General features: G+C 35.0%; 1 protein-coding gene across 1 annotated transcript in view; it reads left to right on the top strand.

The window, feature by feature from the left end:
* SMC1B (structural maintenance of chromosomes 1B) overlaps nucleotides 1-15,715 on the top strand; it is an 84,727-nt gene that overhangs the window by 44,888 nt on the left and 24,124 nt on the right. Inside the window, exons 12-13 of the mRNA XM_059937143.1 lie at nucleotides 5,378-5,524; nucleotides 15,362-15,499. Of these exons, the coding sequence (XP_059793126.1) occupies nucleotides 5,378-5,524; nucleotides 15,362-15,499 (285 nt within the window). The remainder of the gene's footprint in view (nucleotides 1-5,377; nucleotides 5,525-15,361; nucleotides 15,500-15,715) is intronic.

Genomic DNA, 15,715 nt, shown 5'->3' with positions numbered 1-15,715 from the left:
GTTATAGGATTAAAATAAGTAATAACATGCAAAATGCTTTTATAGTGCCTAGCAAATAGCTCTCAAAAAGTGATAGTCATTTTTTATTTACTAGTCATTTTACACATTTGATCTGGAATGTCCAGAATTGCAAATTAACACGAAGCGGGGTAGGGGTGGGGGTTGGGCTCTTCTTATGAAAGATAGGAATTTCCAGTATTAAATGTATTGACTTGTCTAATATGATTAACTTCTCATACATTTTAGTAGTTATATCTATAATTATCTTAATGATAATGTGATCACTGTCTTAGTAATCACTGTCATTGATTTCTACATATTAAATTCAAGCAGGTGTAATAAGTGAGCTAATACAGTATCTTCCTTACTTTGCTACCTAATTAACTATGCTAAAATTGATTTTTGTATATTTGTAAAATGTATTTTGTAAAATTGATTTTTGAAGATTTGTGTGGTCAATTTAAAGAAGTCACATGAAAATAAGATTGTGTTTAACGCTTCCTTCATTCAACATATATTTATGGTTTATATCTTGTCCACAGTAACATGCCGTACCCCTTTAGGCTGTATTTTGTTCTTATCGTTATTTCAAAATTTTAATCAGGTTTATTTGTCGTATTTTTACGTTAAGTATATTCCAGGGACTCTTATCTTCTTCCTATTACTATTATTCCACTTGAAGAATATTCTCTGTGTTTTAGGATGCATAAAACATTTGGATAGGGAGTTCCCTGGTGGTCCAGGGGTTACGATTCTGTTCTTCCACTGCCGGGGGTGGGGCGTGGGGGGCGCGGGTTAGATCCCTGGTCAGGTAACTAAGCTCCTGCATGCCATGTGCGTGGCCAAAAAAACGACCAAAAAAAACCAAATATGGGAAATGCCCATTAAAACTACACTGAGATACTATTTTCACCTGTGAGATTGATCAACATAAAAAAGTTTGATAACACTTTATGGGGAAAGAGACCCTTGCATTCACTTCTGTGGGCGTGTAAATTTGTACCAGCTCTGTGAAGGGCAATTCTAGCAGTTGTACTTCTTCAGAACGTTACATACACATGTATATGAAATGATATATATAAAGATTTATTCATCGAATCACTGTATGTAGCAAGCAAAATTGGAAACAATTTGCACAAGACTATGTTCAATAAAATTATAATGCGTTCATAGAATGGGACACTATGCAACCTTAAATAAGAATGAAGCTCTTTATATACAAGTGTCAGACAATCTCCAAGATATATTCAGTTTAAAAAAAAGTAATAAGTAGAGTGTAGTATGTTACCATTTATGTAAAAAATGGGGAAAGAAGAGATATATGTGTGTATTTGCTTATGCAAAAATATTTCTGGAAGAATACATAAGAAATTGACAACATCAGTCACCTCTGGGGAGGATAACCGGGTGCTGGGGTCTCGCAACACCAGGGAAAGTCTTCACTCTTTACTCTTGTATCTTTTGGATTTTGAACTACATGAATATTTTACCCATTCAGAAATAAAAGAAAAAGTTAAAGTATATTATTTCCATATCAGTGAAAGACAACTTTAAAAATATGTATAATCTGCATAACACAAAAATTATAGAAGATCTACTTGTAACACTGAAACAGTATTTCTTGAAACAGTTGAAGTTGGTTCAGTGGAATGATTGGTTAGCCCTCAGGGCAAATTTTTAATGCCAAAAAATTTCTCCTTTTCCTAAGCCATGTTCTCTGGAACTTTTATTTAATGCGATTTAAAAATTCCTCCAACTCCTTATTTTGTATAAGATCCCGGTTGTGCCAGCCATGGTATTTTTTCAGGAATGCAACCTCCAAAGTAGGCATAGGATTACTGCCCTGAGCAACCGTTGTAAGCTATAAGTTAAGGAATTTGCAGGCTGGAAATAGAAATTATAGTCCTTCCAGAATAGGAATTTGATTGTAAATCAAATGTAAATAGGTTATTTGATACTAAATTTACTTTCAGTAAATTATTTTAATAAACCTAGAAACTATCAAAAAAAAACCCCTATAATTCTATGAATTGCTGCCCATTGCATTTTTAGAATTGAAGGAGGTCTATAACATGGTGGTTATTGAGAATATGGACATTAAAAAAAAAAAGAACATGGACATAGATGTTTGACCAACTTTTGGTTTAGGAATTTTAGTCCCTGTGTATGACTTTAGGCAAGTTTCTTAATATCTTTAAGCCCCAATCTATAAAATGGAAATCATATTTACCTCACGGGGTTGAAACATAGAATCAAATAGCATAAATGCACTCTGTCAAGCACAGTACAGTAAATGGTTGCAATAACAACAGCAGCACCCAACCAAGCAATGAAAGTAAAAAGAATCTCAGAAAATCGTTTGTCCCTCTGCTCTGAGAGGGGAAGTTGAGTTGCCTAAGTATCATGGCTGGGAAGAGAGAGTTGGCGTTAGAACACCATGTGTATTATGACAGATTCTTAGCTCAAAGTTCTCAATACACTTCTGTCTCTTCTCTCCAAGCCAGCCCATGGATTTTTTCCCTTTGTGTTACATTTGGCTTTTACATATCAGAAACACAAGTTAATAAATGTTCAGTTTGGGAAAAAGAGCTCAAAAAGGAAAATAACCATCCCTAACATGTCCTCTAGAATAGAGTTGCCAGATAAAATGTCTGGACATACATTTAAAAGTTATTCGTTGTTTATCTGAAATTCAAATTTACCTGGGCATCCTGTATTCCTATTTGCTAAGTCTGGCAACCATACCCTAGAAAGATCTAGTGAGTATTGTGGTATATATGCCATATATTTGATAATCAACTATATTACTCTTAACCTTTATAGGTATTTGGTATATGTATAATTGGGTCTTTACTATGAGATCAAAATATACTTACTTAACTTCACATTTTTTTAATGGTATCACTTTTATATTTTAATTTAATCTAGAATTAATTTTAATATGTATTATTAGATGTAGGTATTAGCTTTTTCCCCCTAAATGGTTAATTACCGGTCCCAACATCATATATTGAATAATTTTTCTTCTTCCTACTTATTTGATTGAATTTACTGATTTCTCATCAGAGTCTAAATTATTTATACTTTGTTCTTTTTTCACCTAGTTTAATTTGTTATCTCTAATTATTATTTGTAGCTATCTTACTGTATATTTATATTTATTAGAATAATCTTTATTATAATCTATAAAAGAATAATTTCTTTTAGGAAATAGTCAAGATATACATTATAAATAAGTAAACTATTAGCCCACAAGCACTGTAAAATCATCATGTATAAAACTACACTCAGGTTCTTCTTTCTAGATCTTGATCCCTCTCCTGTATTCTTCAATTCTTAGTACCACTATTCTAACCAATGAAATTCTGTTTTCTCCTCATGGATTTCCTTGTAACCTCTACAATTCCCAAGGCTTTCTGATTATACCACCTAAATATTTCTCAAATCTTTTTCCTTTTCTTCACTGTAGGTATTGGCTGATTTCATACTATCACCTCTGGCTTCACTTGGACCACCCCATTTTCTAGATACTTGCCAGATTGGTCTACTTAATGTTCATATCTGACCATTTCACTCTCCTGTTTGCTGTTAGACTGTTCAGTGCTAATCCCCCAGCCCCCTCCACAAGCCCCATCTGTCCTCATTTGTATTTGATCCACATTCTTCCTGTGATGACGTACAAAGAACTCTGTGATCTGCCCTGTCTACCAGCCTCATTCTTTCCCTTCTTTCTTGAAATACAGACACATAGCTAGAGCTCTAGGAGTCGTCTTGGACTACAAAATGACTTTGAAGATTGTCATATAAGAAACACTGACACACACATCACTAGTGACACACTGTAGATGTAAAGTAAGCTTTATTCAGAACAACTTAAAAGCAGAGAAGCAGTGGAGCCTGTGTATTTCCTCAGCTTTCATTCCACAGAGGTGGGCTTTGGCCAGGCAGAAACAGCGTGAGCTAAAAGTGTTCCAGGAGGGGGAAGCTGCCTCAATACCACTTTATATTTTTATGGGGAGGTCGGAGGAGTAAGCTGATCACGTAACAGTGGACTTCCTGGTCAGGGAAGCTGCTTTCCAGACCAACCAGAGCTTATCTACAGGAGTTCAGTTTCCATGCCATGGCTGTTGGTATCCAGTAGAGATCTAGTGTCCTTCCATAGTTCAGGCCTGATTAGAAAACTCATTGCCAAGCTAACAGTTGGGAGGGAAGGGAGCCCCCATGGCCTTCCAGAAAATAAGAAGCCTGTCTCCCTTGAGTAATCCAAGTACTAAGGATGGTAGAGCAGTATTATAGGAGTCTTTTTTAACTATGCAACCACCATACATACGCTGGAATGTTTACCTCTGTAATTGCAAGAGAGAAATAAACTAAGTTTTCTGTTAAATATAATTAATCTACTTCTAACTAGTACCTCTGATAAGATACAGTGAAAGCCTTCAACTCCACTGGAAGCCTTCTGTGAACCTTCCAGGCTGGGTTGGAGCACCCAAGTTTTAAGCTTCCAGATTACTCTATGTTTCTATTGTCTCATACTTTACATTGTAATGATATGTTTATATGTTTCTTTTCCCTACCAGCATGACTCCCTAAGGGTCAGTACCATATTTCACTCCCTTTTGGTCACTCCAGTCCCCAGTATAGAATGTTTCAAACACAGCAGTCATAAAGAGAATGTTTGTCTGAATGCAGGAATGAATGAGATTCCTGTCAGCTTTTTTTAAAAATTAGTTCACATTACGTGGTTTTAGTCCTCCACGAGCTGTCTCCTCTGCTTTGACTAATTAATTAGAAACATTTGCAAAACACTGAGAATTGCTTTCATTTATTCTATAAAGCATATGGTTACTCACAGGACTATAAACTTTAAGCTATTTTATACCTAAAAAATACCTTTAAGCTATTTTTGACTCCATTTAAGTTTTTTTCTTGGTCCCAGTTTCATATTCATTTTAGAGAACGTGATATTTTTGATATCCTAAAGTAACTAAGGCTGTTTTCATAGTATGTCTTTGACATGTGATGTCAGATTCTTTAAAATACAGTATTATATAATGCAGACTATGAGATATTAAATACAAATACTCTTGGTTTTTTCTTCTCTATATTGAATATGTTTAGAACTAATGTATAATTTTATTTTGAACTTTTTAAATTGCTGCTAATCTATTGCCTAGAATTGTTTGGGCCTTAGCAAAACAAGGTTTTGTATTTGAGTTTGTTGGCTGGTGTCCCTCATAAGCTAGTTATCTTATTAGTGGAGTTCAGTAAGTAGTTTTTCTCATCTACAAAGTCTCAGCTGTGAAAGTTGTCATATTATGTTCTGTTTTTATCCCTATGTACATTTATCCAAGGTAAAATATTTTTAATTTTACAGACAGTAGCTCTTGATGGAACGTTATTTTTAAAATCTGGAGTCATCTCTGGAGGGTCAAGTGACTTAAAATACAAGGCTAGATGCTGGGATGAGAAAGAAATAAAGAATTTAAGAGACAGGAGAACCCAACTAATCCAAGAATTAAAGGTAAATCCATGTTGTAAAAATTGTAGAATACCAAGTAGAGTAATTGTGTTTTTAAGCTAATTTCTTGGGTAATAAAAGTACCATGCCTATAGTTTAAAAGGTTCAAATTATGCAGAATGGAATAAAGTAAAAAATAAAAATCTTTCCCTTACCCATCCTTACATCTCAGTGGTATTTGTTAAACATAGTTTGATGCATAGCCTCCAGAAATGTACTCTGTGTATGCAAGCATATGTGTTATTTTTCTGATTTGTTTTATAATAGACTTTTGCTATTGATAGTGTTTGCAACAAGCTTTTTCACTTAATATCATAACGTGGACATGTTTTCATTTTAGCATATAGAGAACCACTTTATTTTTAATGAATCCTGCCTGGCGTTTCATTATATAGATTTTGCTTATTTAACCATTGTCTAATAATGGACATTTGGTTTTTGCTATTACAAATGATGCAGCATTAAACTTTCTTTAGAGAGGGAAAATAACACAGTGCCTAAGAGTATAAATCTTATAGCCACGCTGCCTGAGTTTGAATCCTGACTCTGCCACTTACCAGCAGCAGTATGACCTTAGGCAACTTACCTTACCCCTTTGTACCTTAATTTCCCATCTGTAAAATGGGGATAATAAAAGGACCTTCCTTTTAGAGTTATTTTAAAGATTAAATCAGATATTCCAGATAAAATACTTAAAACAATGCCTGGCAAAACTCTAAGCACTATATAAATGTTTGTTGTTATATCTTTACTTGTATCTCTAAGATGATTTCCTACATGTGGAATTTCTGGGTCTAAGATGTGTGTATTTAAAATGTTGATAGATACTGCTAAGTTCCCATCAAAAGAAACCTGTAGTAGAGTGTGTATGTTCCTAGATTGCAACACTAGATACTAGCAAATATTTTTAATCTTTGCCAATCTGGTAAAGAAAAAAGTGTAATCTAATTGTTTGAATATGTAATTCTTATAACTGAGGTTGAGCATTGACTCATGTATTTATTGGTTCTTTGTAATTTTTTTCTTCTGTGAACTTTTTTTTTAAATAAATTTATTTGTTTGTTTGTTTATTTACTTTTGGCTGCGTTGGGTCTTCGTTGCTGCGCACAGGCTTTCTCTAGTTGCAGCAAGTGGGGGCTACTCTTCATTGCAGTGCGCAGGCTTCTCACTGCGGTGGCTTCTCTTGTTCCAGAGTGCGGGCTCTAGGCACGTGGGCTTCAGTAGTTGTGGCACACGGGATCAGTAGTTGTGGCTCGTGGGCTCTAGAGCGCAGGCTCAGTAGTTGTGGCTCCTGGGCTTAGTTGATCCACGGCGTGTGGCGTCTTCCTGGACCAGGGCTGGAACCCATGTCCCAGGCATTGGCAGGCGGATTCTTAACCACTGCGCCACTAGGGAAGTCCTCTTCTGTGAACTTATTTATTTCCTGTGCATGTTTTTCTATTAGGTATTTGTTATTTTATTACCTACTTTAAGAATTATTTGTATTATAAATAAATTACCTTTAGTCATGTATGTTGTAAATATATTCATGTTCATGTTTCAATATTTCATGTTGTAAATATATTCTCTCTTCAACTTTTTTTGTCGGCTATATTGAAATGTAATTTATATACAATAGTGGTCACCAATTTTAAGTGTATGATTCAATAAGTTTTGACATGTATGTAGTTGTGTAACCACCACCAAAATCATGATATAGAACATTTCCATAACCCCCCAAAATTCCTTTGGGCTCCTTGGTAGTCAGTACCCTTCCCTGGACCCTCTGGACCCTGGCAACCCAATCTGCTTTCTATCATTGTAGCTTTTTCTGACTTAGAATTTCATATAAATGGACTCATACAGTAAGTAGTCTTTTGTGTTATGCTTTCTTCATTTAACCTAGTGCTTTTGAAATTCATATTGTGTGTATCAAAAGTTTATTCCTTTTTACCGTTCAGTATCTGTTTGACATTTGACTTTATTATACATGTATTTTTAATCTTTATGTAGCCAAATTTATTAATCTTTTATAATTTCTGGATTTCAGTGTCATGCTCAGAAAGACCTTATTCTTTCTGAAAATGACAAAAGAAATTCAATACTTCCTTCCAAAGTATCATTGGTTGAATATTATAATCCCACACACACACTTACTTGAAATGTCAACTTTAACAGATACTAAGTCAGTAGAATGCTTTTAGATTATTTATTTTTCCTATTTAGCTTTCTTCTTTTGTGTATACAAATGACCAGTTTTTGATTCAAGGAGATATTCTGGCAAGGTTACTCCGCTAATTTTAATCTTTTTCTGTAAGCATAAGACCACAAATTATGTTTTGATCTAAGTAAGGTATATAAATAAATATTCAGCTTTTAAAGGTTTTACAAATTTAGGCCTAGGCACAGAGAAAGTTCTAGGAAGGTGGCAACTTGAAATGAATCTGGCTTCCTATCCATGTTTATACTAAGCTCTTACCTGTGTGTCTCACCTGAACCTAGTGGAGAGTTGGGTGCAAATGATGTCTTGGGTTCTGGGGGAGGCCACCAGGGAAAGCTGATGCAGGACTTCTCTTGATCTTTGAAGAGTGCTGGGAGAAGAATCAGGACATAGGGGAATCCTGGGGGGAGGTTAAATATTTGTCGCATGTGAATATGCGTAGTCTTGAACCCCATGAAGCTAAATATTAGTAGGTTGTGGCCTCCCTATTCCTGAGTTTGGGAGAGGCCAAAGAGACCAGAGAGACGTCTTTTCCTCCATCTCAGAGTGGGACACTGACAGTTTTCTGTTGTAATTGCTGGCCTTTGGGTGTAGAGAATGTTTGTGGGGCAGCTGCCATTTAGGATACCTTAATACCCAGACCTGATCCTCAGTAGGGAAAGAAATGCACAAATGCATTTGAGGTGTTCCAGGAGCCATCAACACTTCAACAAAAAAGTAGCAGTAAGGAAACGCAATGTAGTGTCGACCCTCTCTCTGTCCCCACACACAAAAAAAGACTTTCTGGCACTAATAAATGTATTTCTAAACTATAGAATGCAGTAGATGGATTGAGGGATGGGATTGCCATTGTTGAGAACCAAATTAATAACCTGGAGGACGAAGTGGAATAGTATCTCAATGAGGGGGAAAAATTACAAAGATAAGGAAATCATGAGAAAAATAGAGACTTAGGTAGACTCAGGAGACTTGGCGTGAGAATAATAAAAGTTTCAGAAAGAGGAAGGGGAGCACAGAGGAGAGGAAATAATTAAACAAAAAAGAAGAAATGTCTCTAACTGAGGATCCACCTTAATTTACCAATTGAAAGGACACACGCAGTTCCATGTAGGTTTAATGAGAAAAGGCACACATTAACACAGAAGTCCTAGGTTTTAGAGGCAAGGCTAAAATATGAAAATACGCCACCCCCCTTTAAAAAATATTCCTTGTATTTTTTTTTTTAAATCAAGTTCGTATCAGACTACAAAACTAGATGAGACTGGAATAACAGCTATAGGCAACTGAGGGAAAAGGACTACATCCCAAGATATCATTTACCTTTCAGGAATCTGCAGATAAGCAGATTCAGAGATAATGTCATGCACATACTCCATGTTACAAAAATATCAGAGAAAGTACTCTAAGCAACACATGGATTAGAACAGACCTAATTATAATAAATGAATAGTGCTAAACTAACTCAGCAAAACCAGGAAACTAGAGATGGAGAGAGAAGTAAATATGTTCCAGAGGTCTTATCTGTGAGGAAATGAAGAAGTAAGAATATTCTAAAGATTGTATCTTGGTGGGTGGGGGGACATGGGTGGGACTAGAGTGTTTAAAAGTACACTAACACAGGAACAAATAACAAAAATAATGCATGAAAAGAATAAAAGATAAAAAGTAAGATGGAGGAAATAAAATGTTTGTTTATCAGTCATTACAGTAAACATGAGTGGATTTAAGTTTCCCGTTAAAAGACCAAGATCATCATAGCTTAAAATAAGGCAAAACTCAGCTAAATGTCATTTGTAAGAAATTGTCTTAAAATTGAATGTTGAAAATTATGGGATGAACACCTGGCAAATGCAAACAAAAAAGAACAGGAGTGACAAAATCAGACAATGTGAACTTTAAGGTTAAAAATCCTCACCTATAGTAAGCTTTCAATAAATATTTATTGAATGAATTGAATAAAGAAGGACATTATATATTAAAAAACAAGATTTCCATTTTAAACCTCTTTGCAGCACATAGTACCTAAATATTTAAAGCAAGGATAGTTAATAAAAATGAAACTATAGTGAAACATTTCACTATATGTATGTCTTTCAAAATTGGACAGATCTAGTAGACAAAAACAGTAACTTAGAGGAATTGGTAATACAGTCAATAAGCTTAAATCCAGATTCTATTTCTAACACTTATTAGCAGTGTGACTCTGAGTAAGTTACTTAAATGCTTTTATGCTTTAATTTTCTCATCAATAATAATGGGGATAATAATAGTACCTATTTCATAGCATTGTTAAGAGGATTAAGTAGGTTAATATAAACTTTACAAAACAATAAGTGCTCAATAAATGTGAGATATTATTTAAAATAACTATGAAACACTAAAAACTGATCATAGGCTTGTACACAATGGAAACTTCAATAGTTTTTTTTAAAGTAGAGATTTTTATAGGTCATCTTGATCATAATTTAATGAAATAGAAATAGTGACCAAAAAAATCTTTGTCTACATAGAAATTCAGAAATGTACTTGTAGATAGTTTGGGGATCAAACAAGTAATCAAGAAGAAAGTTACAAAATGTCTTGAAAATGGTGAATACAAAATCTTTGAGATACAGTAAAGCTACATCAAAAGGAAAATACCTTCATTATTAAAGAAGAAAGATGAAATATAAGGGAACTTATTACTTTAAGAAATTAGAACCACCACAAAATAAACAACAATAACGGAAATCTTTAAAGCTGCAATTAACTAAATAGAAAACGCCAAATAGAAAAGGGAAAAATGAATCTAAAGCTGGTTCTTTTGAAAGACTAATAAAATAGATAAACTCTTTGCAACTCTAATGAAGGGAAGAAAAGTTAGAAGTAATCATGTACAGATCAGGAATGAGAAAATTAAAATAATTTTAAGAGAATCTTACAAGCAAAAAATTATATAGTAAAAAAAATTGATAATCTGTAAGGATGATGTTCAGAAAAATATAAGTTGCCAAGATCGACCAGAAAAAAAGTGGAACATTTGAAAAATGAGGCAGTGGCAGGCAGTGGTGTAGTTGGTTGGCCCAGTACCTATCCACAACCTTTTCCTTCCTTGCTTGCTTCTATTATAGAATCATAAAAAACTAAAACAACTTGATTTCCCAAGTTTCCTTGTAGCTAGTGGTGGCTCTGTGACAGTTTTGGAGATATAAATGGGAACGTTGGTATTATCTTTTGCATTTTCTTCTTCCTGACTGGAACGCATTCAAGAGGCCTGGAGATGCAGCAGCAGTTTTGCACCAAGAGATAGCAAGCTTGAGTATAAAAACCATTGTATTAAGAAGCTGAAAGTTAGATGCCATTGTTGAGGAGCTGCATCACTGTAGACTGCTTTTGTGTGAGAAAAAAAAACCAAAACACATTTTTTTAAGCCACTGTTAGTTGAATGATCTCTCATTGAAAAAAGACTCCAGGAATGTAAAATAGTGACAGCAGCTATGGAAAACAGTGTGGTGGCTACTCAGGAAATTAAAAATAGAATTATCATATGATACAGCAATTCTGCTTCTGGGTATATACCCCAAGGAATTGAAAGCAGGGTCTGGAATAATACTTGTACACCCATGTTTATAACAGCATTATTCACAATAGCCAAAAAGTAGAAGCAACCCAAGTGTTCATCAGCAGATGAATGGATAAACAAAATATGGTCTATACATATAATGGAATATTATTCAGCCTTAAAAAGGGAGGAAATTCTAACACATGCTACAAAATGGATGACTCTTGAAGATGTTACGCTATGTGAAGTAAGCGAGTCACAAAAAGACAAATACTGTATGATTCTACTACTTTTATGAGGTCCCTAGAGTAGTCTCATCCATAGAGACAGAAAAGTAGAATGATGGTTGCCAGGGCCTGGGGGGTTAGAATGGGGAGTTGTTTCATGGGTCTAGTTTTCAGTTTTGCAAGGTGAAAAGAGTTCTGGAAATTGGTTGCACAACAATGCAAATGTACTTAAACACTATTGAACCGTACACTTTAAAATGATAAAGATGGTAAATTTTATGTATATTTTGCCACAATTAAAAAAGAAAAAGACTGGGACCAGATGGGTTTATAGCTCAGTTCTGTCTAATATAATTCTAATGTTACATAAGCCATTCTAGATCATAGAAAAAGATGGAAACTTCTCAGTTTGTTTACTAAAGGTAGTATAACTTTTTTTAATATAAATTATTTATTTATTTATTTATTTATTTATTACTTTTGGCTGCGTTGGGTCTTCATTGCTGCACGCGGGCCTTCTCTAGTTGTGGCGAGCGGGGGCTACTCTTCGTTTCGTTGCAGTGCGTGGGCTTCTCATTGCGGTGGCTTCTCTTGTTGTGGAACATGGACTCTAGGTGCGCAGGCTTCAGTAGCTGTGGCGCACGGGCTCAGTAGTTTTAGCTCGCAGGCTTTAGAGTGCACGCTCAGTAGTTGTGGCGCACGGGCTTAGTTGCTCCACGGCATATGGGATCTTCCCGGACCAGGGCTTGAACCTGTGTCCCCCGCATTGGCCCGCGGATTCTTAACCACTGCGCCACCAGGGAAGCCCCAGTATAACTTTAATATCACATATTATAAAGATACTACAAAAAATAAAACTAAAGACTGACTTCCTTTGTGAGTATAAATATGTAATTTCTAAATTAAATATTACTATAGAGAATTTAGCAATGTAGCAAAAGAAAAATACATCTGCTGAATAGAATTTCTTCTAAGAATACATGGGTATTTCAGTATTAAGTGATCGATCAACATAATCCATTACATTAACAAACTAAAGGCAGGAGAAAAATCATATGATCATACATAAAAAGGCATTTGATAAAGTTCAGCAGCTAGTCCTAATTAAAGTTCTAAGTAGAAGAGTAATTGGTGGAAATTACTTCAATAAAATAAAAAATATCTCTTACCCAAAACTAACAGAAATAATTGCTTAAATGGTGAAACATAAAAACTGTTTTAGTTAAAATCAGGAAATAGAGATATCGGCTATCACTGTTATTATTTAACATGATCTTGGAAGTTATATTAAATATAGTTAGTCACAAAATGAAATAATTTGTATAAATTTTTGAAAAGAAGAGAAAAACTGACTTTTTGCTGATAATAAGACTGTAGTTTAAAAACTACTAGATTTAATAAAATAATGGAAGGGGAACATAAACAAAACTGTGTAGTTTTTCTCTATACTATCAAAAAGCATCTAAAAAGGGAAAAATATTCTGCTCACAATAGGAAGAAATATAAGTATAAAGGCACAGTACCTATTAGAAAACTAAATATTATTGAAGGACAAAACAATTGAAAGGAAAGACATACTATATTCTTGGGTTAGAAGTCCTCCAATTAATATAACTTGAATGCAAGTTCAATTAAAATATTACCAAGAGGGGGACTTCCCTGGTGGTGCAGTGGTTAAGAATCCGCCTGACAGTGCAGGGGACACGGGATCAATCCCTAGTCCGGGAAAATCCCACATGCTGCAGAGCAACTAAGCCGGTGAGCCACAACTACTGAGCCCACGTGCTGCAACTACTGAAGCCCATGCGCCTAAAGCCCGTGCTCCGCAACAAGAGAAGCCACAGCAATAAGAAGCTCACACACCGCAACGAAGTGTAACCCCTGCTTGCCGCAACTAGAGAAAGCCCGGGCACAGCAACGAAGACCCAACGCAGCCAAAAATCAATAAGTAAATAAATAAAGTTAAAAAAAAAAAATACCAAGAGGACTTCCCTGGCCTGCCAATGCAGGGGACACGGGTTCGATCCCTGGTCCAGGAAGATCCATGTGCCGCGGAGCAACTAAGCCCGTGCACCACAACTACTGAGCCTGTGCTCTAGAGCCCGCGAGCCACAACTACTGAGCCTGCGTGCCACAACTACTGAGCCTGTGCTCTAGAGCCCGTGCTCCACAAGAGAAGCCACCGCAATGAGAAGCCTGCGCACCGCAACAGAGAGTAGCCCCCGCTCGCGCAACTTGAGAAAAGCCCACGCAGCACCAAGGACAAAATGCAGTTAAAAAAAAAGATATATATATATATATATATATATATATATGTATGTATAAAACCAAGAATTTTTTATTTGATAAAACGATCCTCTAATTCTTACAAATGAAGAATTTCCTGAGACTAGTCAAAAAATAGGTAACAAGAGAGAGTGTGGTAGAACTTGTGGTAGTATTCTGTATGTTACCAGCATACAAAATACTATGAAAAGCCATTGTAACCAAGCTGAGGTAGTACTGGCATAGGAATGGACAGATTAATGAAAAAGAATAAGGACTTCAAAAATATGGCCCAGTATATGTGATAATTTAATATACAACTAAAATGATGTTTTAGTTTGGTGGGAAAAGGTTAGATTATTTAGTGAATGGTATTGGCACATCTAGGAAAGTAATTTTGTGCCCCATAATATGACATATAAAAATAAATTCCAGATAGATTGAAAACTTGAATTAAAAAATATTTTAAATGAGGATACATTTTTTTAAAAAGTTTAAAATGAAGACTATAGGTTCTGTAGTATCAAAGAACTCTATAAATTGACTTGAAAAAGACATGATAGAAACATCAGGGCAAAGGATAAGAGTAGTCAGTTCATAGAAGAAATCCATATGGCTAGTAAACATGAAAAAATGCTCACTATAGAATATAGTACTCAGGGGAACACAAATTAAATTAGTGTTACTTCAGATATATCAGTAAGACTTGGGAAAAATATATATGCTGGTAGGGTTGTAAAGAAACATACTCCCTCATAACATTATTTATAGAAATGTGAATTGTTGTAGCCTTTGGGAAAGCAGTTGGTACCAGCTAGTATAATAAAAACATGAATACCTTTGACCCATTAAGCTCACTCTGGGGAATCTATTGCATGGAAATAAAAACACCAATATTTAAGGGTATACATACAAGTATGTTATTGCAGCACTGTTTGTGGTGGCAAGAACCTGGAAACCAAGTGAATGCCCATCATTACAAGAAGAGTTAAATAATTTTGTTACAGTCACACTGTGGAATAATACACAGCCATTAAAAGACTGAATTTAGAGCTTTATCAGTTGACCTTTGTGAGTAACTGAATGAGAAAAGCAGGAGGCAGAAAAGCATGTTTAATGTGATTCTAAATTTGTAAAACAAGACTGAAAAAAACAACATATATAGATATGTATACACATGTTTTCATATACGGACCTGGAGTAAAAATACAGAAGAACATATACTAGCGAGTTAATTTGGTTGAGTAATAGGGTAGGTGAAGGGAGAAGGAAATGGATGAGGCAAGACAAGGATGCACTAAAAACAAGGCAGCACGTATCATATGATCTCATTTATGCCATTTTTGTGCCTTGGGTGGAACATGCACTCCCCATTCCTCATTTTCATGCCTGTTTCCTGTTAGGAAGATAGTTTTTTGAGGATGTTGTATGGCATCTTGGTTACTCCAGATGACTTATGTACTTAATTGCCCAGTATCAGAAGAAGGGAAGGTGGAGTGTGGATGTGGTTATATGTAAAAAGCAGTGAATTATGACGTATGAAAGCACTGTGAAAAGTAAAAGTGTTGTCTGTTATAAAATATTTTTATATTTGCCTTCCTTTTTAGAATTTAATGAAGACACTTCGCAAGGAAACAGATTTGAAACAAATACAGACTCTAGTACAAGGAACTCATACACGACTCAAATATTCACAAAGTGAACTAGAAATGATTAAAAAGAAGCACCTTGCTGCCTTTTACCAGGTAACATAGACTTATATAAAATTTGATGGAAATTAGAACCAGGACATAGAATTTCAGGAATTACATTTATAAAGCACCATGTAGTTTTTATACTCTTCCCCATGATTGAGGTACATTATAGTTCTTTAAGTTACTTTATTTTTATGGTTGTTAATGTTGTTATCCAGTTGTACCTGAATTTACCTTATCTCACAGATTCTCTTTTTATTCTGAAAG

The sequence above is a fragment of the Balaenoptera ricei genome, chromosome 10 (genome assembly GCF_028023285.1).
Source record: "Balaenoptera ricei isolate mBalRic1 chromosome 10, mBalRic1.hap2, whole genome shotgun sequence".
NCBI classification, from domain to species: domain Eukaryota; kingdom Metazoa; phylum Chordata; class Mammalia; order Artiodactyla; family Balaenopteridae; genus Balaenoptera; species Balaenoptera ricei.
Note: the sequence above shows the minus strand (reverse complement) of the source record. Positions and strands in the feature narration are given on the sequence as shown.